Source organism: Cetorhinus maximus, chromosome 9 (genome assembly GCF_964194155.1).
Source record: "Cetorhinus maximus chromosome 9, sCetMax3.hap1.1, whole genome shotgun sequence".
Lineage (NCBI taxonomy): Eukaryota > Metazoa > Chordata > Chondrichthyes > Lamniformes > Cetorhinidae > Cetorhinus > Cetorhinus maximus.
Window position 1 is genome coordinate 5,850,185 of NC_135887.1, and position 25,705 is coordinate 5,875,889.

Here is a 25,705-nt window from a genome sequence, read left to right on the forward strand (position 1 = left end):
CATCATTACTCCGCAGCCAAGAAAAACTGCTGATTTTAATCACAGACCTGCAATTTGGCAAATTTTAGCAATAAAAGCCCAACGATTACAGTTCAAAAGTACTTCAATCATTGTACTGTTTCTTTTTGGTTTGCTTTTCCACTACTTAAAAATTAAGTAAGATTTCCTTTGGGGATGGGTGCAAATATTTTCTCTAATATGGAGTATACTATCTCTAAGAATGGAAGACCATATCCAGGCTGACACTTTAGTAAGGCTAAGCCCTTAAACCAAGGCCTCGTCTGCCTGCTCAATTGGACATGAAAGATAGTAGGACACTGAAGAAGGGGGTGGGGGGGTGCTGGGGGAGCTTTTCTTGGTACCTTGGCCAACAATTTTTCCCACAACCCACAACTTGAACCCAGATTATCTGGTCATTTATCTCACCGCTGTTTGTATGCAAATTAATTGCTGTCTGCCTCCATTACAACAGTGACCACAGTTCAAAAGTACTTCAGTGACTGTGAAGTGCTTTGGGACTTCCTCAGGCATGAAAGGTGTTATATAAATGCAAATTTTTGTCTTCTTTTCTTAAGGCAGCATGCGTGCACACCCATCAATCCCAACAACAGCTCACGCACCACTGATCTCAGCAGAGCTGTCAATTGTAAATTGAATAGAAAACCTGCCCATTTTAAACATGTGCTAGTGAGTCAGGCATAGAAAGAAAAATCAGTTTTGGCAGTTAACAAACGTGCAGGCCCTAAAAGACAAGCTGTACTCAAAAGGGTTAACCTGTACCAATAGAAGTAATATTTGCTTCCTATGGAACCAATAAAAGTAACTCACCAAAAGATTTCTGGCAGTTCTTCATAAACACACAGGCTCTTGTGAACAACCAAGAATGTAGTTAAGGAGAGCAAAGGTATTCAAAGTTCCATTGTATTCTTTCCTATCACTGCTGACCAGGTAGTGAAGTAATGTATATTCATATTATTCATAAGATCTACTTTGAAAGTGCAGCAAATAAAGGGCAATAAAAACAATAATGACTGGATTTTGGTCCTGGAGTGGGAACTCTGATGACGGGGCACATTCCTGGGTTCCGACCCTGCATCGTGTAAGTGTGTGATCCTATTTTTTATGAGTTGGCCGGTTGGTGGTCAGGGAGTGTGATCGCTGCCCAATTAAGGATGGCAGGCATGCTCCAGAGGCTTGAGGGTCAAAAGGAGGCCCACCAGCACCCACAGATCAGCAGTCCCACCCACCAGCACCCACAGATCAGCAGTCCCACCCACCAACACCCACAGATCAGCAGTCCCACCCACCAGCACCCACAGACCAGCAGTCCCACCCACCAGCACCCACAGACCAGCAGTCCCACCCACCAACACACACAGATCAGCAGTCCCACCCACCAGCACCCACAGACCAGCAGTCCCACCCACCAGCACCCACAGATCAGCAGTCCCACCCACCAGCACCCACAGATCAGCAGTCCCACCCACCAGCACCCACAGATCAGCAGTCCCACCCACTAACACACACAGATCAGCAGTCCCACCCACCAGCACCCACAGATCAGCAGTCCCACCCACCAGCACCCACAGACCAGCAGTCCCACCCACTAACACACACAGACCAGCAGTCCCACCCACCAACACACACAGATCAGCAGTCCCACCCACCAACACACACAGATCAGCAGTCCCACCCACTAACACACACAGATCAGCAGTCCCACCCACTAACACACACAGACCAGCAGTCCCACCCACCAGCACCCACAGATCAGCAGTCCCACCCACCAGCACCCACAGACCAGCAGTCCCACCCACCAGCGCGCACAGACCAGCAGTCCCACCCACCAGCGCGCACAGATCAGCAGTCCCACCCACCAGCACCCACAGATCAGCAGTCCCACCCACCAGCACCCACAGATCAGCAGTCCCACCCACTAACACACACAGATCAGCAGTCCCACCCACCAGCACCCACAGATCAGCAGTCCCACCCACTAACACACACAGATCAGCAGTCCCACCCACTAACACACACAGATCAGCAGTCCCACCCACCAGCGCGCACAGACCAGCAGTCCCACCATCAGAGGTGAGAGCAGCTGATGTATATAGGAGAGAGTGGGTGCCTAGAGAAGGAGGTGTCCTCTGAAGACATTTGAGAAAGATTGGATTGAAACTGGCCACAGTTGCCAAATCACCTCTATGGAGGGTTAACCCCTCCACAGCACAACCTGTGCCCATCATTGTATGTCAGCTGTGGTGGGGGTTGTGGGCAGTTTAAGTCGATGTAGGTATGCTGGCAGCCCCCCTGCTTCTGCCGCTGTGGGAGGGCCCTCCAGCCAACCGGAAAATTGCAGTTGACCTCCGAACATTGGCCTTGATTGGCCCTTTAATTGCTTCAATAGGCCAGCCAATGCTTGTCAGTGGATAGCCACCAGCCCCCTGATCCTGCCTCTACAAAAATGGACTGTAGGCAGGAACATGGTGACAACCCGGCGAGTCATTCTCCAATACCAACTTTACAGCTCTCCTGGCCCGGCCCATCTCTGACAAGCCTCCAAAATCCAGCCCAACGTTTTCTGAAGGATCCATATCTCAGCAGCCCCCTCACTCCCCCAGAAAATCTTAGCCTCTCAGTGGCTGCGCCCCATTCAAAAATCATCAGTGATGGTAATGTACTTGAATGTCAAAGGGAGATGGTTAGATTCTTTCTTGTTGGAGATGATCATTGTCTGGTACTTGTGTGATGTGAAGACCACTTGCCACTTATTAGTCTATGCTTGAATTTTGTCCAGCTCTTGCTGCACATGGGCATGGACATGGACTATTGAATCAACAATATCCTCAGCCAAAGGCCAGCAAGGCTTGATGTTTGCCTGAAAGCAGAATGCATTGTGAAGTATTCCAGTTAAATTTGCAATCGCTTTTGGTGAGTGTAATGATTAATTGGTGATGCTGAGTAACTAATACAGGAGGGTCAGCCTGGTGGGCTAATAGGTAGAACACAACCAGCTTTCGTGTCTGTACAATGCTCCACACTATTCCTATCACATAGACATCAGGGAGGATACAGCCCCACTGTTGCTAATGACGTGAAAAACCTGAGAGTTCTGATTAATTTTGCTTGGGAAATTTCAGCCAAAATCATCTTGTAAGATGGAATCAAATCTACTTTACAGTTCTAAAACAGTACCATCAATCATTCAGAATATTAAGGCAGGTCTCTTTAGATCACGGTTTCTGCAATTTTAATTATTTTGATTGGCACACTCAGTTGAAATTTTTATAATTATGTGTCAAATCTGTTTGCTAGAACAATTCTTAAATTGGCTATGCTTAATGAAACAACAAAGACAATTAGTGGCACAGTCATAAATTGTGGGGCTGACCTTTAAAGGTTATGGAAACTTTCTACCAATGATATGACGAACACAGCAAACAGGGCAAAACTGGAGGAACAAATAACTCCTATGGTGACACAACAATTACAGAGGACATAGCGGTTATATGAGGAAACTGCCTAGAAACCATGATGCCAGATTCTTGGAAAATGGACATGAAATTGAGTGCAGACTAATGCTTGACCTTAAGCTTCTCTTAACCAGAGAATTTCGCTAGGTCTGTCTTAGGGAGTTTGCTTTCTGCAAAACTCATGTCTTGCCTCCAACTTGCAAGAAGGATTGAGATTGATGGTGATGTCCACGGGGACATCCATAGCTCAAACTATCCAACTCTCCCGACTTCATTACCATTGTTCAGCCATTATCCTGTTTCTCTCTAAACTTTGGCAAGTGGGGAATAAAGTTCATGAACAAAATGTGTAGCAGCATGATAGAGATGAATGACATTGGCTCTCATACTATGAATGCTACAATAATAGTAATTATTGTGGCAAATACTTACCACAGTCTAATTATCGGTTGTCATTTGCTTAGGGGTCTGAGGAGAAGGACTGACTCAAACACCATTGAAACCTGCATAAAGATTTTTCTTAACCATATATGTGAGGTATATTCTATAAACAAAGCTGTGACTATCCTGAGTGCAATTTATATGTGGGATCTGTTTGTTTTCAGTCAAAGTAAGAAATTGTTGCGTTTAACTGGACAAGCATTATCTTTTGGCTCACCATAGAAATGAATGACAAATCCCTGTTGATATCCAAACACATTGCTTGCTGGATCAGATTGGAACTGGATGGTGACATCTGCCATGGTTGTGTACAGTTTGAACGGATGATGGCTCCCTGAATACTGGCCCAATATTCTTGCTGTTAGATCATCTCCATCGTAAAAAGTGAGAACATCATTCTTTCCCATGTTTAATCTGTAAAAAGGCACACAGTTGTCAGTCACATATGAAGTCAAGGCTTTCTAAGACAAGTGAATGGAAATTGCAGTGTACTGCTTGGTGTGACCACAACAAACAATTGGTATTAAGGCAGTACATGAAGGTATGGGTTGAAGACTCAATAAGTTATTACTGTTGCTTTGAGGGTGTTATAGGATCATTACAATCCCCATGGAGACCAATAACTTTTAAAAAGAAATTGAAGTTCCAGTTTATAGCTGAAGAAATGACACAAGTTTTCACATTTTAAAACATTTACTGTAACGAAAGACTAAAGGCTCTATTGACTAAACACCATCTTTGTAGGCAACTTATGCCTTAAACTACAGGACAGAACTTTTAATACAACCTAAAAAACCCACCATCAGGTATATGTTAAACTGTTCTTTAAGAAGGTATTGAATTCTCCCACAATCAGTTCAAAATGATACTTAGTTCCTGAGGATTTACTTCCGATCTTTTCCTTTCCCAGCCTGGAAACTTTTGACTCGAGAACTGTCTTTATAGCGTGAGTTTTCCTGGAGATTTCACTCTCCAGCTAGAGCTAAGCAAATCTTTCAACCTCATTCTAACTCCGCACGAATTTGGTCTTTACAATCCAGGCACGAGCTCCCAGACACGTTCCTGCATGTTGAACCATAGAGATTTTCAGCCTTTAGCCACTCTCTCCCTTTCCCAGATATGGGCAGGCCAACTGTATCTGAGAGTTTTCGGGGATATCTTAGAAATCCTTCCAATGGAAGGTCCGTTTGTGGCATAGCTAAACAGGTTAATAGTCAACCTGTAAATCCTTCCAATATGCCTATGGCAGGTGGTAAGAGTAGGAGTGTTTCCTGGTCAGCCAGAACTGTGCGGTAGCTGCAGAGCAACAGCATCCCCATGTTAAAAGACTCTACGCGCAAGATCTTGCCACAGGCTCCTCCCTTCAAGGGACTGCTAGAGAGACAAAGAAATCTCCCAAAGCCCATTTCCATGGCAACATGAATCACATGGGCCTTATATCTGCGCAGAAATGCTGATTAGCTACCCTTGAGAGCCCAACTCTCATCTTGGAAGTGAATGGGACAGTTTCAAGCACAATTGTTTACAATCCAACATGCTCAATACTTTTCTGAGACTTTGACAGGCAGGCTGCTGCCACTGTCTCAAAGTGTAAACACCTTTGCCAGTAAAACAATCTGGGTCCCCTTTAAGCTCTAACATTCAAACCACCCAGGTTTGCTGTCAGGCAGACTTCAGAACAGGTCACTTGGCCCTCTTTATTTTACCCTAAATTACATACACAATCCGAAAACATAACAACTTTATAAACTTCACAATTGCAACAATCATTATACCCTGTCTACTTAGCAATCATCTGTGTTGGCTATTCCACCTTAAAAGTACACTGAAGCATTCATTCTAACCACACCAAGGGAGGATATGCTCACATCATGATTATATCTGTGCACATGGTCACTGCACCCAAGAGTACGGTAATAGCAATATCGTTAACTTTAACTGGGAGCCCAATGGGGAAAAAAGAACTGCACAGTGATTGGAAGATGTTGTAGTCCACTCCATGCTTGTTCGTAGTCCAAGGTTTCGGCAATACCACACTTGGGCATAAGGTAACATTGAACATGGGGGGTCTTGTGGTGCAGTGGTAATGTCCCTACCTCTGGGCCAGAAGCTCAGTGTTCAAGTCCCACTTCAGGACTTGATGGCCATGAAAGGTGGCCATACTATGGTCAGACAGGTTGATTAGCAGTCTGTAAATCCTTCTAAGGTGCCTGATGGCAGTTGGTAAGAGTGGGAGAGTTTTTGGGCAGCCATACTGCAGAAAGCAATGGAAAGCCACCGCAGTGCTTTGCCAAGCATAATCATGGACAAAGACAATGGAAGTCCATGGTCACCAATGCCCTCTCAGGGTCTGGTACCTAAAGGAGGGAGCACAATGAACACAAAAGCAGGCCTTAAAACCGGAATTAGTCATAAACATTTGAGTTTACCCTCACAGCAGAATTACAGAATGGAAGTTTACTTGTGTTCAGTGGTGAAATAGAATGATGCAAGGTCAATGCATTTCTGAACAACCACCAGTGGATCCCTACACTATTAGAAAACACTGCCAATTGGCAGAGAGCGGGCTGGAATGTACAGTCTCTGGCAGAACGCACCACGTTTCCACAGCAACCCTTTGACATAAGCATTAACTGCTCAGGGCCAGTGCCTGAAAACAGTTTTTCATCTCTCTTTGACAGCATCTGAAGTGATTTAATCAACAATTTTGTAAAGCTTTTATAAGGGTGTAAGGTGTGGCTCATAGTCTCAGATTGTGTGAGATTGTTACAGGAAAGGACTTATAAGCGAATGAAATGATGCAACTAGTCTCAGCACATCAGATTCTCTCTTATTCTTGTCTAGTACCTAAGTCAGAACAGTTGATGGGAGGTATTGGGAATACAGAAAATAATTCATGGAATAATGCTGGGAAGTATAGATATGAATTTAAAACATTCACTCAAGGCACTAGTTAGGTCAGCATTTATTGCTCATCTCTCGTTGCCTTTGAAAAGGTAAAGATGGGTGTTCTTCTTGAACCGGTTGTGTGGTGAAGGTCCTCCCAGGATTTATGGCCCAGCAACAATGAAGAGACAGCCATATATGCCTGATTTCACAGAATAACAGTGCAGAAGAGGCCCTTCGGCCCATCGAGTCTGCACCGACATGTGAAAAACACCTGACATACCTGCCTAATCCCATTTACCAGCACTTGGCCCATAGCCTTGAATGTTATGACGTGCCAAGTGCTCATCCAGGTACTTTTTAAAGGATGTGAGGCAACCCACCTCCACCAACCTCCCAGGCAGCGCATTCCAGATCCTCACCTCTGGGTAAAAAAGTTTTTCCTCACATCCCCCCTAAACCTCCTGCTCCTCATCTTGAACTTATGTCCCCTTGTGACTGACCCTTCAACTAAGGGGAACAGCTGCTCCCTATCCACCCTGTCCATGCCCCTCATAATCTTGTACACTTCAATCAAGTCGCCCCTCAGTCTTCTCTGCTCCAACGAAAACAACCCAAGTCTATCCAACCTCTCTTCATAACTTAAATGTTTCATCCCAGGCAACATCCTGGTGAATCTCACTCTGCACCCCCTCCAGTGCAATCACATCCTTCCTATAATGTGGCGACCGGAACTGCATACAGTACTCCAGCTGTGGCCTCACCAAGGTTCTATACAACTCCAACATGACCTCCCTACTTTTGTAATCTATGCCTCGATTGATAAAGGCAAGTGTCCCATATGCCTTTTTCACCACCTCACTAACATGCCCCTCAGTCTTCAGAGATCTATGGGCACACACGCCAAGGTCCCTTTGTTCCTCAGAACTTCCTAGTGTCATGCCGTTCATTGAATACTTCCTTGTCAAATTACTCCTTCCAAAGTGTATCACCTCACACTTTTCAGGGTTAAATTCCATCTGCCATTTATCTGTTTATTTGACCATCCTGTCTATATCTTCCTGTAGCCCAAGACACTCAACCTCACTGTTAACCACCCGGCCAATCTTTGTGTCATCCACAAACTTAATAATCCTACCCCCCACATAGTCATCTATGTCGTTTAAATAAGTGACAAATAATAGGGGACCCAGCACAGATCCCTGTGGTACGCCACTCGACACTGGCTTCCAGTCATTAAAGCATCCTTCTGTCATCACCCTCTGCCTCCTACAACTAAGCCAATTTTGAATCCACCTTATCAAATTACCCTGTATCCCATGTGCATTTGCCTTCTTTATAACTCTCCCATGTGGGACCTTGTCAAAGGCTTTGCTGAAATCCATATAAACTACATCAATTACACTACCCTCATCTACACACCTGGTCACCTCCTCAAAAAATTCAATCAAATTTGTTAGGCATGACCTCCCTCTGACAAAGCCACGCTGACTATCCCTGATCAAACCTTGCCTCTCCAAATGGAGATAGATACTCTCCTTCAGAACTTTCTCCAATAGTTTCCCTACCACTGACGTGAGACTCACTGGCCTGTAGTTCCCTGGCTTATCTCTACAATCCTTCTTAAATAGCGGAACCACATTAGCTGTTCTCCAGTCCTCATGCACCTCCCCCGTGGCCAAAGAGGAATTAAAGATTTGGGTCAGAGCCCCTGCGATCTCCTCCCTTGCCTCCCCCAGCAGTCTGGGACACAAATCATCCAGACCTGGAGATTTGTCCACTTTTAAGCCTGCCAACACCTCCAATACCTTGTCACTCCCTATATCAATTTGCTTAAGAACCTTACAGTCTCTCTCCCCGAGTTCGATACCTTCATCCTCATTCTCTTGGGTGAAGACGGATGTGAAGTATTCATTCAACACCCTACCAATGTCCTCTGGCCCCACCCATAGATTGCCCCCTTGGTCCCTAATGGGCCCTACTCTTTCCCTGGTTATCCTCTTCCCATTGATATACTTATAGAATATCTTAGGATTTTCCCTACTTTTACCAGCCAGAGCTTTCTCATATCCCCTCTTTGCTCTCCTAATTGCTTTCTTAAGCTCCCCCCTGCACTGTTTGTACTCCACTAATGCCTCTGCTGATTTGCTTCCCTTGTACCTGCTAAAAGCCCCTCTTTTCCTTCTCATCGTAACCTGAATATCTCTGGCCACCCATGGTTCTTTGGGCTTGTTAGTCCTTCCTATCACCCTAGAGGGAACATGTTGACCCTGTACCCTCCCCATTTCCTTTTTGAACGCCCCCCACTGCTCCTCTGTAGATTTCCCCACAAATAGCTGTTCCCAGTCTACCTGCCGTATTTTACTAAAATCCACTCTCCCCCAATCCAAAACATTTTTTTGCAACTTGTCGATTTCTTTGTCCATAACAAACTTAAACTGTACCATGTTGTGATCGCTATCACTAAAATGCTTGCCCACCACCACCTCAGCCACCTGTCCGACTTCATTCATTAGGTCCAGCAATGCATTGTCCCTTGTTGGACCCTCTACATATTGACCTAAAAAGTTCTCCAGTACACATTTCAAGAAATCCACTCCATCCAAGCCCTTAGGATGGTGTGTAACTTGTAGGGGAACTTGGAGGTGATGGCTCTGTTACTGTGGTTTTATCTCGGGATTCGTTAGCTTCTTACTCTAGAAGAGACCTTGCAGGAGGCAATGGCCTTTTGTTTATTTACATTCTACTTACAAAGGTTAAGTAAGACCAAGATAGAGCTGGATCTACTCTCTAAGATGCTTATCACTCATTATCTCTCAGTGAGTGACATCACTGTGACATAGGTCCTGACGCACATGCTCAGTAACTATTATGAGGGTTAACCCTATACATCTCCTCCCAAGTTCACTCTTCTCACAAACTGTTAACCTTATTTACAATTTACAGTTTCCATCCAACTCCTAATCCCCCTCCCTTGGACCCCAGTCACTTTTGCCAAAGGCATCAATCCCCAACAGTATTCTTGGCTCTCTTGGAGGACGTGTAGGATGTATGTGTTCCCTGATTATCTCCTTGGAAGGCAAACACATTGGTGGGTGGGATAGCCACTATGCATGACCACTGGATCCTGGGCTGTGACTCTTATGAGGACCTGAATGTGAAGGCAGTGAAGACAAATCAGTGAAAATCTGATTCAAGAGGCAACCCTCCAAGGCTCGAATGATCACATTTCCCTGAAAAGGGAGATAACAAACTGAAATTCTCCCTCTCACCTTCTTCTGCATTGCACACCAGGGAAAGGTGAAAGCATCGGCTTAACAAAATGAAGCGCTTTCAGCACCTGTGAAGAACTTTGCAGCTATGTATCATTCACTGCTGCTGTGATGACAAGAAAAGGGTTCAATAACCTGAGCGAGGAATGAATCTGGCAGATGAAAAGAAGAACGATAAACATCATGAAAACACATGAGGAAAGGAGGGCTTCCCTACAACTCTTAGGGTAGGGATTTCTCTTTCTGTAGGTAGGAGTATCATTTCCATGCTAGGTTCAGCGTGCAGCTGCTTCGCTGCAGACAACAGGATCTCGGGGTCACCAGGAGGAAGTAGGATTGAGCCTTTATCAACAATGGAATAAACTTCAGGAATGGGATCTATCGGAAGTTCCTGGTCTGCAGACTCACTTGAAAGTTCAACATCAGCATCAGACATTGTTACAATAAGAGTCTCAGTACAGTGGTAGTCAGCAAGACAGCAAGTGTTAGTACTTCTTCAGATAGTTACTACCAACTCTTTCGTTGTTGTGGTCATTTCCTTAGATGCAGTGCAGCATTTATACACCCCTGTACTGCAATATGTTCACTTTCGTTTGTTGCACCATTTCTAAATGCATCGCTGTGGCTTCGTAGTGGTGTGTGACTGCTAACAGCTGGGTTTGTAGTTCAGCCTTCTCTTTTAAGTAGTTAGATTTCTCCAACTCATGCTTAATTTTAATATTTTCAAGCTCCATTTGATGCTCAACTTTAAGTTTTTCTAAGGCAATCTTCGGTTGTAGAAGTTCTGTAGTTTGGGCCTCTGTTTCTTTACTGAAATAAAGCTCGAGTGCTTTCATTGCTTGCTGATGAGGTCACAGTGTGGGCTCCACCTTACATTTGTACAGGTTAATAACCTCTGAACGTTCCTATGGGCTTGGTCAAATTTGGAGTTAAGCGTCTTATTCCCCCTGGATAGCTTTTTGCTGGCTGCTTGGAATTGTTGCTGCATGTCAGCGGTGGGGTCAGTGGCATAAGTAGACAGATTTACCTCTTTATTACCTTCTTCAACAAAAGGTAATTTTCTCCTCAAAATAGGTAACAAAGACTTCATGATCATTGGCAGTGGAGTCAAAGAATGTAGTCAGGTCCAGGACCTCTTCTTCCAATGGATCATTAGCCTCTGCGGCAGCTTCATTCTCTTGCACTCTTTCCTGAAAGAACCAATAAGCTCTAGAATATCATCTTGCAGATGGTCATCATCATTCTTGATACATCCTGTTCCCACTTCTTCTAGCCTGAACCCAAAGGGAAGCGACAGATCTGCAATATCCTCCTGTGCTCCTTGGAGTTGAAGAGAGAACAGTTGCAGTTTCACTTTATTCGGCCATGAAACTCTGTCAGATAACACTGAGACACCTGCTCCTGTGTCTACCTTGAATTTGACCAAAGGCCCATTTACATCAATATCAGCACTCCAATATTGGTTTGTATTTTCCTTTATTTCTCCTAGGAAGCTGCTTTCCTGGTTGTCAAGGTCTTGAATTTCTTGAATGGAGGTTCCTTTGACAGATTTCCCCTTCTGTCTTGTAAACACGGAATTTCTGGAATGACAGATCACTTTAAAATGGCCTAACTTGCCATAGCCAAGGCACTGCACAATTCGGTTGGGGCACTCTTCCCGCCTGTGGACCTGCCTCCTGCCATAGTGGGGGCATTGGAAAATGGCAGTCGGTACCTTTTCAGGGTGTGTTCCTGGTTACTGCCTTGCTATACTTTCAGTTTCACAACCCAGAAATTGAATGACTTCATCTTTTCCTTTGGAAATTTCCCTCGCATCTCTGACAAAAGCCTTATCCTGTCTGGCCAGTTGTACAGCTTTGCTTAAATTTAAATCTTTTCAAGATTGTAAGAAGTCAGAGAGATTCTCATCTAAAATGCCAGCAACAATTCTATCGCTGATCAGGTCCTCTTTTGGTGTTCTGTACTCTCAATTTTCGGCTAGGCGATAAAAATTCATTGACGAATGAGTCAATCCCTTCACCTTGTTTTTGAATGTGCTGATTAAATTTCGCCCTCTCTATGGCAATATCTTAACAAATGCTGAAGCATGAGTCAAAGGCTCCAAAGACATCCTCATAGCTGTTTCTTCATTCACCCTCTGTCAGGCCAGCACACTGTTATACACTGCTGGGCGCATAGCAGACAATGTGCTAACTTGGTCTTTGTTCTCTATACTAACAAGATTCTGGGATCCATTGGGCCTTCTTCTTGGGACTGGTTGCAGTGCCAGCAGTGCCCTCTAATGAGCTCTTGGAGCTGCTGGGACTTCTTGGCCAGCAGCTCCTGAAGTTGGAACTTCAACCCCAGTGGTGGAAGAAGTCCCACTCTCCACTAATGTAACCCGCCTGCAGCATATTATGGCTGTGGATGGGCTGGCATGGAGTGAGTTGACTTCTGGCTAGCTTCCCTTGCTGGTGGCGGGAGGGGGGGGGGGGGGGGGGGGGGGGGGTGGTGGGTGGTGGAGGCCACAGCCCTTTGCTCCCCTACCCACTCACCCCACCCTTGTAAAATGCAGCCCTTCATCACTGGAATCTAGGCTGTGTCTAAGTTGGTCTTAGTTTGTAATGAGGTCAGGAGCCAAGTGGTTCTGGTAGAATGAAGGTTGAGCATCAGTAAAGAGTAGGAAAGAGTAGGTAGCATTTGATAGCATTGTCAAACACCTTCTATTACTTTGCTGATGTTTGAGAGTAGGCTGATAGGGTGGTAATTGGCTGTGTTAGATTTGTCCTGCTTTTATGGGCAGCACAGACCTGAACAATTTTCCATATTGTCAGTTAGATGACAGTATTTTAGCTGTACTGGATCAATTTAGCTTGGGGATGTCGGAATCATTCCAGGATACAGGTCTTCAGAGCTACATATTGGCGAGGCCTGTAGCCTTTGCCAATTCCAGTGCACTCAGGTCTTTCCTGATGTCATGTGGAGTGAAATGAATGGGCTGTAGACTGGCATCAGTGCTTTCTTTATTATTTGTTCCTGAGATGTGAGGAGGGTCACTGGCAAGCCTAGCATTTATTACCCTACTCCAAGTGCCCTTGAGAAATGGTGGTGGGCTCCTCAAGAGGCTTTGAAGGAGCATTCGCTCAGCATATCTAGCTGAAGATAGTTGCAAGCACTTCAATTTGTTCTTTTGCACACACTTGTTGGGCTCTGCCATCATTGAGGGTGGAAGTACTCCGAGTCTCCTTGCCCCGTTAATTGCTTAATTGCCGACTGCCATATGTGGCAGGATTGCAGAACTTTGAGTTGAGTTATTGGTTATGGGATCACTTAGATCTGTCTATATGGCATTTTGCTTCTGCTATTTAGCATACATTTAGTCCTGTGTTGCAACTCCACCAGGTTGGCACCTTACTTTCTAGTACACCTGGTGTTGGCCTCAACATACTCTCCTACACCCTTCATTGAACCAAGGCTGTTCATCTGGCTTGAGAGTGATGCAGGGTTGAGAGGTATGCCAGTGAGTACCCATATCATAACCCGTGTGTTCCTGTTAATCTCCAAGAAGCAATCATGATTTATACCTTGATAAACTTCCAAGGATCAACGCCCTACCATTAATCCTGCAGTATGGACATCATTACACATCAACTGTGTGGAGCGTACAGGACGTTGACCTATAGCCAACATCATTCATCAACAAAATAAGCCCTGATTTTATTATTTAGACCAAAATGATTGAAAAAAATAAATACAAGAGAGTAATTTGAAGGTTACGATTTCAAATCTAGCTGAGGGTTACAGAGCTTGAGTTGCTTCATCTAAATAGAGGATTGTCAATATGTGCACATAATTCTGTGTGGGAGAATTCTTTGCAAATACTTACACACTCCAGGGAACTCTTTCTCCTCCGTCCGAAAGAGAACGTCAGATAAAAAAAAAAACTGCACAGAAGACTTATTATCAGTAGACGGCAACATGAACACTGTACCAGTAAATCAATAAATTTAATTATGGATAGACAGAAGCTGATAAGATCGCAGTTTGGGGACCCCACTTTAAAATTCTACACTGGAAACATTGCCTTACAAAGGTTCTCAGGCGCACATTATCCTTTTCACAATACGTTTTCAGTTTGACATATCCCTTTTCCTAGTAAATCCTCTGGGTTGCAGAGTAATGGAGTAGATTGCAACTGGAAGGTTTGTGTCTTTTGTTTGAGAAAGTGAGACACTTTTGGTAAGATACGGCTCCATTTTCAAATTACCTAGGTTGTTGCAAAGCCTCACGACCTGTTACATTGTCATGCCATCCAAGATTTCTCAGCCAGCGTCTCGGTGGCGGAGGGGGTGGTGCTCAGTATCATGTGGCTGTAATTGACTGTCAGGAAACAACCTGACAAGGACAGTTTTTCATGCACTGATTCTGCTGACTGGTTAGCTGATGAATTCTTGGCAGCTGTTGCTCAATCAAAGTGGAATACCATGTATCAATGTGATATCCTCTCCATTTTTTATGGTGCTTGCACTAGGGGTTTTAATTAAAATGAAATAAGCGAACAAAAAGCACAAAATAGGCCAAAATTCCTGGGAAAGTAATAACTGTTGTTACACTCTTAAGGTCAATTTATGCTTTACCTACAACTATTCAAGTTAGGATAACACAACTCAATGATCTTCCCCTGGGTTTATAACTGGAATTAAATTACCAGCTTGATCTGCACACTCACTGGCACTTGTTAGCTGAAATGGCAGGAGATGTAAATCCTACCAAATGTAAATCTGTCACCTTTCAGCCCTTAGTGTGGACAACTTCTCATTGCTTATATGAGACCAGATATTGAAACGTGGCTGCAAAACCACATGAAATGCTGCACCTGTACAGCGTAAGCAGGCTTTCTAATCAGCCATCCAACAAAACTATGAGTGATAATTAACAGTAGGCATTTTTAGGTTTGCTGTAGGTCATCAGTGACATTGAATGGAACATTTTCTAGCATCGAGGGGTTGCTGGTCAACAATTACGTAGGCACACATTGGCGAAAGCTAGGAGCCAGGATTTGACAATATCACAAAAGATAGGTGACCATCCCTTTAAATTATACCGTGCCTCTGGCAGATCCCTGTTTCTTGTGAGATTAGATGTTTTTTTTTCAGGAGGGTGGGAGCTGGTGGTTGAGGGTAATTCACACTTCTAGTAACGATACACAAAACAAGTTTCAGTGCTCGAATGAGTGAAGGGTAAGGTTAGAATACAAGATGCACTCCCCTGGCGCATGCAGCTTCTAGTCATTATACAACTATGTCCTCAAGCTGGATGGTAAGCTGGTTCTAGGTACATAATCGCACCTGCATCACACAGATGGCACTTTGCATCAGTGCGAGTTGCAGCCATGCAAGAGGCAAAATGCACCTTCTGTTGGTTCAACATACATACAACCCTGAGGGCTCCTAGGCTTGGATCTGGCTGAAAAAAAAAAGTTGTTATAATGTGATGATGGAAGTCACATCTGCACACATTTGCCTCATACTGACTGAATGTTACCTTGACAACATTATAATATCAACAGCCACAAATCTTTTCAAGACCAGAGGGTGCCACCACTTTTAATAAAAAATAAATCTCCACACTGTATTCCTCAGCTCCGTCCTGTGATGAAAAACTGCCTGTGCTAGTAACACACAGCTGCTTTGTCTCTATAATTTACCTCAGCTCGATGCCGACCAAGAACAAGATGTCAGGAAACACGGTATACTTTTGATTAGATGCTGCATACAATGTCAAACCACCCACACCCCCCACCCCCCCAACCCCGCCCCCCAACAAAATTAATGAAAAACTATTATATATCGACCATATCTCTGTGACCTATTATCACTGTTTAACTTACACCATAAAAAAGCCCCGGGATATTAATTACCCTGACAGCATGTCATAACACATACTCTGTAAACAACACTGTCTACTTCTCAGATTCTCATGACTGCCCACAAGCCGAATGAGATACTCAGCATCACAAACCACTGCCACTTTATGTCTTTGATATTGAAAATGTGTCTGGCAGAATTCATTAGAGGGCTAATCTATGGCAGCTAGCTGTAATAAGTACATGTTTTTGTAGTAGTGACACTTCTTTTCTGTAAAACCTTATCAACCAAAGAAAGGATATCTGCCTGATGCCAGAGGCATATAAGCTACAGTTTCAGAAGCTTGCATTCTTCCGTGCTATTGTAGCTAAAAATATTAGACAGGTACTGTTAATATATATTCCAGAGCATAGACAAAGCCACAGTATTTCATGTACCACCACCATTCAGGTTGCAACAGCTCAGGATCAATGTTACTTCAAGATCAATATAGCTTTGATCTAAAGCAGTGCTGTCAGTAATTTCTGTCAAGGGTTATAACTCAAGCCATTTTTTATTGGAGAACAGCTCTCTGGAATCCTTTATTAATGTAGCATCGAGCAAATGGGATGTGGGTCCACATCTAGAAATCCTCACACAAGGTCAGCTCCAAATTTCATTAGTCCTTTTATGAGCTATTACCTAGAAACCTTGTACTTCCATCCTCCCCTCAGACCCAGAATGGAAAATTAAAAAGTGCTTTTAAATTTTGGTCTTGTTATTGCATCTCGCCTTTTCAGTTCTCTCTTCCCCTTTGCCACAGTAGGAACTGTACCCTGAGTTCGGAGTTAAGTTGCTCCCAGGCTTCAGCCATTGCTGTTCCGTATGTACAAACAAATGTGCATTGATATAGCGCATTTCACATTCTCTCCCTCTGCTCCAGAATGAAGAACATTGTACTCTGCTTCCCCCGCTTTCTGAGACACATTTTTAACGGTGACCTCCAGTTCCTCACCTGCAAATCCGCACTTCACATGTGAGTCGAGGCAGTGAGTGTCAATCACAGTGCTCGCTAGAGCTGAGCTAATCCATTTTCATCTGATTTCCATACAGAAACCTTCAAGCTGGATTCACCATACACATTAATATCTCTTCATGACACTAATGTTATTGGAAATTATTTTTTTAAAATAGAGGTTTAGTCCATGTGTGTTAACTGGATTAAAGCCAGCTAGTCTGGGTGCTTTGATGTATAGTGGTTTTGAGACATAAACAGTAGGGTAGAAGAGTACATTTGCATTCTGTTGAATAGAGCATTCAAAGACTGGGGGTGCAATCTTGCACCTAGCTAGGAGACACCAAGCAATGTTTATATTACTAATAAAATTGGTACTATGAAACGGGTTCAAAGGGCCTGATGATACAATGAAAATTTACATTCAAAGGGGAAGGCTGGATATAACAGAAAGGAGTTGTGTGTGTGCAGGTCAGAGGCATGTGTCCACGAAGGAACAAATTGAAAGGAACCTCATTTTGAATTCGTAAGGTGAAAAATGCTTTGCTTGGTGTCTGTTTACGTCTGTTGGCTATTGTTGCCTTAATGGGGATTAACTTGGGAACTTGTTAAAAAGTTATGATCGTAGTAATTTGTAGCCACATGTATGTGTTTAATTTGCTGTAAATTAATAAATGTTTCATTTAGTTTGATATAAAAATCTCTCGCGAACTGGCGATCCTATTCCTGAATTTAGAGCTGCAACTCAAAACATACCAATTGAAAATATAGGTTATGACAGTTGTTTAAAGTTTCCCTCTGGGATTTTAAATAACTCAGCCTTTACAAACTGCTGTGTCATAACACTAGGTATGGGACCGGTATGGGGGCTTGACCTGATTTCCCTCTCCCTCGACAGGGGCCGATGGCCAATTATATCACTCCAACTGCTGCTCTGCATGCCACATAGTGGAGATTTAGCCTGGGGCATTTCATTGTCCTACGGCCTGCATCGTCTATGCATCAACTTATAAAGATTAGGACTTAAGACAACAGCTTCTCTAAAATGTGATGCCAACATGTGTTGGCAAAAAACAAAGTGTGCTGTTAAGAGTGGTTTATTCTCATCAGTACCCACATAGGATCATTCAGCTGTGTCCATGACACCCTATGTACCTATACTTAATACCTATGGCAATGCAGCTAAGATTTAGCATATGGGGGATTAATAGGGTCATGGTCTGGCACAGGCCAATGAGGCCTCACCACACCAACTCTTTCAGATATTTTTCACACATAGAGAACAAGAACCTTGTATTAATGATGACAGAGTTTTCAAAGATACCTAAGATGAGGTCACAGCAATTGGGATATCTTTACTGAAGAAGCACACAGATGATGAATCATTTTTAACATTTAAAAGTTCTATGACCTCCTGATCCAATTCTGGTACAGATTTACATTTCCTTGCAATCTTTTCCAGGTGAATTCAAGCCCTTATGCATGCACCAGAGGCGGGAACTCCTACTCAAGTTGGATCTCAAGCAACATATGCAATTAAGTAGTGGAATATAGTTTGCAAAAGCTATTAAGTAATCTTTCAGCTCAGGGATCATTGTTACATTATTTGTTTATTCTCACTCTTGGCCCATTCTTCCCTTATCTCAAGCTCACAATTCAAAACTGATCACAATTCTGCAGAGAGTAACTCACCTCCTGACTCCCCAAAGCCTGTCCACCATCTTCAAGGTACAAGTCAGGAGTGTGATGGAATATTATCCACTTACCTGGATGAGTGCAGCTGCAACAACACTCAAGAAGCTTGACACCATACAGGACAAAGCAGCCTGCTTGATTGGCACCCCATCCACCACCTTTAAATATTCACTCCCTCTACCAATCGCACACTGTGGTAGCAGTGTGTACCATCTACAAGATGCACTGCAGCAACCCATCAAGGCTCCTTTGACAGCACCTTCCAAACCAGTGACCTCTAGCACCTAGAAGAACAAGGATAGCAGATGCTTGGGAACACCACCACCTGCAAGTTCCCCTCCAAGTCACACACCATCCTGACTTGGTACTATATCGCCATTCCTTCACTGTAACTGGGTCAAAGTCCTGGAACTCCCTCCCTAATAGTACTGTGGGCGCACTTACACCATAGGACTGCAGCAGTTCAAGAAGCCAGTTCACCACTACCTTCTAAAAGGATGGGCAGTAAATGCTGGTCTTGCCAGAGATGCCCATTTCCCATGAAAAAATTAGCACAAAGTCATCACGAACCAGCAATTGAATCAGAGGGGCAACATAATGGAAAAGTTAACATGAGGGGATAGTTGAAGGAGAGTCCTTTGCATTTAGCTATGCTTTTTCTGATGTGGCAAAGCATAAATTGGGGCAAGTGCTTCATTGTCTAGCATTGGCATTGCTTGCCTCGAGAACAGTAACAAATAAACAAAATGGAAAAAACTCTTGTGCTCAGATTCCAACCATCATTATTTTTCCAATCAGAAAGAAGAAGCTCCAATATTTGTAGTGAATTTGCAGCCGGGTTGCAATCACTGGCCCAGTATAAGCAACGAGATGCAGTCCACTCGACTGGTCAGACTCTAGAGGTGGTAGATTTACGCCCGGTTAGGTTTACAACTCCTGTCAGTTCAGATGGAAAGTGCCAGAGTGTATGTGCATCAGGCTGGTAGCAACTTCAGCTATAAACCTACTGGATTGCATTGAGATTGGGTCATTCTGTCTTATACACAAGATATCAATTTTGATGTTCACTTTCCTAATTCCTGCTTTTTGTACATTTTATTCCTTTGCTATTATTAATCTATTTCATTTATTTAAACATAGAATGCATGTGCCATAAAGTATAGCAATCAATCATGCGTCAATGATACATGATAGCCCATCTCATAGAGTACTAGCTCACATCAGCTAACACGCCAGCAGCATCAGTGAGATAGAAATGATCAGATGATGGCAATAACAGCATTAATAAAAAACTATCATCTTCTTGAACCTTTGATTCGACAGCTGGATTGCCTCCGAAAGCTACCAAGCATCCGGCACCCTTGAAATGTTTTTGCATTGTCACTTTTGAGATATTATGCGAGGCTGACCTGGACCCACTCACTGCCCGTCCTCATTCTGGTCAGTGACGTCCTGCAGTTTTCAAAATGCATTCGTTTCCCAGTCACCTGTGAGGTGGCAGTCTTCGCCCCACCCTAACCCGTGCTCTGCCTGACAAATGGACAGGGGCAATGGGAAATCGGCGTGCTGGGGGAGGGACCTTGGTAAGCAGTTTCTCAACCTCTTTCGTGTGTGAAGCCCATTAAAACAAGCCTCCTGAAAATTGCAGCAGACCTGTTAATGGGCTTACATGAGAACAGTGTCAGGCTGCTTACATATGCAAATTGGGGGTTTGAAGTACAATTGGGCTCATATTCATCCCTCTGTGCCAGCGGTGAACATACCGAATGGACACTGAAGTGGCTGTTGGAGGTTGAAAACAGCCGGGAACCATTTTTTTGGGGAGGACAGGGGATTGCTGGGCGGGTGGCAGGAGAATTTTTCAACAATGCTCCTCCCCCCCTGATCCCACAAAAATGCCATAGCCCACTGTCAGCGGCTGGGTGACCCCTCCCTGGCCTCTTCCTACTTTAAGTGCTGTTACTGTCAGGAGCGATCATGGAGCCCCTCAGCCCTGGATACCCAGCTACCCATTAGTACTCAAAGACCTTTCAACAGCTCGTCCGAATTATGCTCGTAAGGCCGGAACGTGAAAATGGATTGGGCTCTGTGCTGGCTGTGCTGCCGAATTCATGTCCAATTTGGGTAGAATTTGAATCTCCTCCACCCAGAAAGTTTCACATTTTGCACTGCACTAGACTGTAGAAAACCACCCAAGAATTGCACACACAATCTAAACTGGATACAGTTCATCCTTAAGCTTTGTAAGATGCTCCTAACCTTGCAGGGAATAGAAGTCTAATTGTGGGACAGCGGGTCTGAACTCCTTGCTCGGGCCAGTTAATTGTAACTGGTGTTGTTTCCTCTAAGCCTGGAGGATATCTGTGAGGGATTGGGGGGCCATTTTTTGCACTTGGCACAACATACTGGCATCAATGGGAGTCTCTGCTTCTATCTTAGCACTTCAGTTGGGTGGATTTTATTGCTATCTCGTGTGAATGATGCCACAAAGCTGGCTTCGTGGAGTTTTTAAATGTGCCAGAAGCAACCCACAAATCCCATGGAGAAACCGGTCCCCGCTGCCAACAGATGACACAGATTGGGCTGTTTGCATTTGAGTGCAGCTGATGAAGGATAACTCATTTGCCTTTGGCACTCTTTGAAAGTAAAGCAATCGGGTGCTTTCTCTTCCCAATCTGCAGCTCAATTCACCATCTCCACTTCTTCCTCTGTCTCCTGGAGAGCTCCAGAATGTAATTTCGATTGTGCTAGGTTGTGAAAAGAACTCTTGCCCGAGAATGCTTCACAGACACAGAGTGGATTCCTTTCATCTTACAACTGGTTGGCTACAAATGATTTGTTGTCAGGCAGGCTAGTTACTACTGCATTTGGAGGCAGCCTCTTTGGGGATGAGCGGGTCAGATTTTTGACACAGCTCTTTAAGAGGTTTCCCGGCAGCAATTTTCCTGCTCCCCTATTGATTCACGTACTTGGAAATTGCACAGCTCTATTGTTATTAACGCAATGCTTGCGTTCTTCAAATTATTTATCCTTTCATCCGATAAAATGAAAGAGTGCAACCAAAATCCATCCAACATGACAACTTGGAGCTTTTGCTGATTTTGTTCTGCCCCAGTTTGCCAGAAGGGGGTGCTCAATGTGCAGCTCCAAACAACAGGGCTTAATCAAACCATCTTTATGTGACTACTTGATCTCCCCATGGCAATACTAACGGGAAAAAAAATGGACCATTTGTCAGCATCCTATATAGTTTGTGTGTCAGGCAACAGAGAACGGAATAATGAATAGAAAAGTTGAGGTATTAAATGCAAATCCTTTACCTCAGAAGTTCTGCGGTGCTCTGGGTACTAGAACAATGGGTAAATTTAAAAACAAAATCAAATAATAAATATATTTTCAAACAATAATGGTACCTTCTTCCATGTGGTTTAGCCAGAGTAGCTATTTTAAATGATAAATTAGTTCTGACAGCACCAGTTTAATGCTGCCTTATACATTTTCAGCATTGCAAATCAGGTAAATAGCTTATAAATGCTGTAAAGTAAACAGTTTTATGAATGGTCACGACCAATAAATTAACTTGGAGAATAATGGTTCATACATGCATGTCAATGGGGACTGATGAAAAAATCTTCACCGAATATTATTGCATCCCTTTTAACATCTTTCTCCCAATCTCTCAGTAAAATGGCTTCTCCAGCGCTTGAGGGGGGGAGACTTGCTTATAGCCTTCCTCCAAGATACAATTACAGCTCCATCACTGACTCACTTACACATCACTAGGGCAGGAAGCAATTTGACAGCTTTAGTGGGAGGCCTGCTTACTGGTCATTCGCTATTACAGCCCATAAAGAAAATAGCGGTTTAATCAAGAAAATTCCTTGCAGCAAAAATCCTACATCACTATTAAACACTCTCCTTTGATCAGTTTAATCATTCCCGGGAAAGATGTGCAGACCAAACATTTTTTAAAAAAAAACAGACAAGTTTTTGCCCAACCACTTGCTGGTCAGAAAAGCAAATTCTCAGGCGGTATTGTCATAGAGGGGTTTCTCCCCTCTTATTAGCTGGTGTTTACTCATTTTATTAGGTCTTCTTGTGACAATCGGCAGTTGCAAGGCCACTGTCTGACCACCAAGTTGTGCTCAGATGTAACGAGACTCACGCTTTCAGGTTAGAAAATGTGACTGCCCCCAACTTCAGTTCCAGTAGGGGGTCATTCTCCGAGTTCATACTCCCAGCAGGGCGCCTTCCCTCTCAAGATACTCCCCCGCACACTGGGAATATTGGCCTACTGGGAACAAACTTGTCCCTGAGACAGAGGGCTGTGGATTGAAGTCCTCCTCCAGAGACGTGTGTGCATAATCCGGACTGACATTTTAGTGCAGCACTGAGGGAGTGCTGCCTCTCACAGGGAATATAAAAGATCCAATGACGAAGAAGAGCATAGGAGTTCTCTCAGATAAAAGCAGAATACTGTGGATGCTGGAGATCTGAAAGAAAAAACATGAAATGCCGGAAAGACTCAGCAGGTCTGGCAGCATCTGTGGAGAGAGAAAGAGAGTCAACGTTGAGTCCAATATGACTCTTCTCCGGATGAAGAGGTTCTCTAAGTGTGCCGGCTAATACTTATCACTCAATCAGCATCGTTAAAAATCAGATTGCTGTGAGCAATTTGGCTGTTGTGTTTCCTAAATTGCAGTGACTGCACTTTTTTTTATTCATTTACAGGATGTGGGCATCGCTGGCTAGGCCAGCATTTATTGCCCATTCCTAGTTGCCTTCGAGAAGGTGGTGGTGAGCTGCCTTTTTGAACCATTGCAGTCCATGTGGTGTAGGTACACCCGCAGTGCTGTTAGGGAGGGAGTGCCAGGATTCTGACCCAGCGACAGTGAAGGAACGGCGATTTATTTCCAAGTCAGGGTGGCGAGTGGCTTGGAGGGGAACTTCCAGCAGGTGGTGTTCCCATCTATCTGCTGCCCTTGTCCTTCTAGATGGTAGCGGTCATAGGTTTAGAAGGTGTTGCCTAAGGAGCCTTGGTGAGTTTCTGCAGTGCATCTTGTAAATGGTACACACTGCTGTCACTTTGCGTCGGTGGTGGAGGGAGTGAATGTTCGTGGAAGTGGTGCCAATCAAGTGGGCTGCTTTGTCCTGGATGGTGTCGAGCTTCTTGAGTGTTATAGGAGCTGCACTCATCCAGGCAAATGGAGAGTATTCCATTACACTCCTGACTTGTGCCTTGTAGATGGTGGGTAGGATTTGGGGAGATAGGAGGTGAGTTACTCATCACAGGATTCCGAGCCTCTGACCTGCTCTCATAGCCACAGTATTTATATGGCTAGTCCAGTTCAGTTTCTGGTCAATGGTAACCCCCCAGGATGTTGATAGTGGAGGATTCAGTGATAGTAATGCCATTGAATGTCAAGAGGCACTGGTTAGATTCTCTCTTGTTGGAGATGGTCATTGCCTGGCACTTGTGTGGCGTGAATGTTACTTGCCACTTGTCAGCCCAAGCCTGGATATTGTCCAGATCTTGTTGCATTTGGACAGGGACTAAAGTTTGGTAGTAGAGCACTTTGGGGCCTCCTGAGGTCATGAAAGGCGCTATATAAATGCAAGTTCTTCTTTCTTTACTAAGCACGTGCTGGTGTTTGAGAAAATAGAATGTGATAACTCCTTCACTTTCACATCTTGGAAGGAAATCCTATTTTAACCGGAATTTTAGTTTTGCCAAGAAAGCTGTCCCGGCCATTGAAAATGGTTTGCGTGAAAGAGCCACTCTGATGTTTGTGATCGGTTTGCTTACAACTTTACTGTAGCAGCCTCGCCGCAGGCTCCTGCCCATGCCACTGAAACATGGATCAATCTGACAGTTTCGGTGAGAAGTCTGCCCAATGAGTCAGGCACCGCAATACAGAGGGGAAGCAGCAATTTAATGACCCCCATTTCCCTTCAGCGCAGTCCTACTTTAATGTTTAGCACCTTCTTCTGCTTAGTTTAGCCACACGATCAATTAGGAGGGAGCATGTGCAGGTCTGAGATAACCAATGTTTAGTATTAAATAAAAATAACACGTGCTGTTTACATTCAATTAAAAATGAAGAGGTATATGCTGATAAATATATAATCACCACAGCGAGGCTGGAATCTTAAAAAAATTGGTTGTAGGGAATGGCAGAGTGAAGTTTAATTCTTTGATTAGATATTGATCTGTACACAACTCTTCACCCTTACAAAGTGGCATTTTAATACCACACAGTGCTAAATGGATTTACTCTTTTATCTCAAATAGATTTCTAAAATATTCTCTGCCATGGGTTTAATTTGCTCTGGTAGCTCATGGGCTAACACATTGACATAATTCAATGAGATTGTTAACCAATGCATTTCAAAGGGGTTATGGGCTTATGTTGAATGGGAGGTCTGTCGAAATACTGCAGACAGCAGTTTTATAACAGACGAAGGAAACCATCCAGGAACATGGCAACAGGAGGTGACCATTTAGCCCCTCGGGGCTTGTTCTGCCATTGAGTGAGATCATGGTCAATCTGGGACCTAGCTCCATAACTCCACATTTGCCGTATATCCTTTTAGTTAACAAAAATCTACCAATTTCAGACTTAAAAAAGGAAAAAAAAATAGAAATACTTGCATTTATATAACATCTTTCACAACCACTGGATGTCTCAAAGTGCTTACCAATCAATGAGGCATTTTTCGAAGCATTGTAATGTAAGAAATGTGGCAGTCAATTTGCACACAGCAAATTTCAACAACATGATAATAACCAGACATTTTGTTTGGGGACATTGATTCAGGGATAAATATCGATGAGGACACTGGTGATATAACTCCCCTGCTCTTCTGTGAAACAGCGCCATAGGATCTTTTAAAGTTCCTAAAGTCTCATCTGAAAGACGGCACCTCCAACAGTTCAGCACACCCTCAGTACTTGGGCTGGAGTACCAGCCTTGATTAAAATTAAGAGTTGATCTAGCTTCAATTGCCGTTTGTAAAACTTTTTTTTAAAACTTATTCTTTCATGGGATGCGGGTGTCACTGGCAATGCCAACTTTTCCCCAGCTACCCTCGAACTGA

General features: G+C 43.9%; 1 protein-coding gene across 2 annotated transcripts in view; it reads right to left on the minus strand.

The window, feature by feature from the left end:
• Positions 1 to 25,705, minus strand: part of sez6b (seizure related 6 homolog b) — an 871,087-nt gene that overhangs the window by 66,036 nt on the left and 779,346 nt on the right. For both annotated transcript variants that reach the window (XM_078547969.1, XM_078547968.1), the window contains exon 10: positions 4,132 to 4,328. In XM_078547969.1, the coding sequence (XP_078404095.1) occupies positions 4,132 to 4,328 (197 nt within the window). The remainder of the gene's footprint in view (positions 1 to 4,131; positions 4,329 to 25,705) is intronic.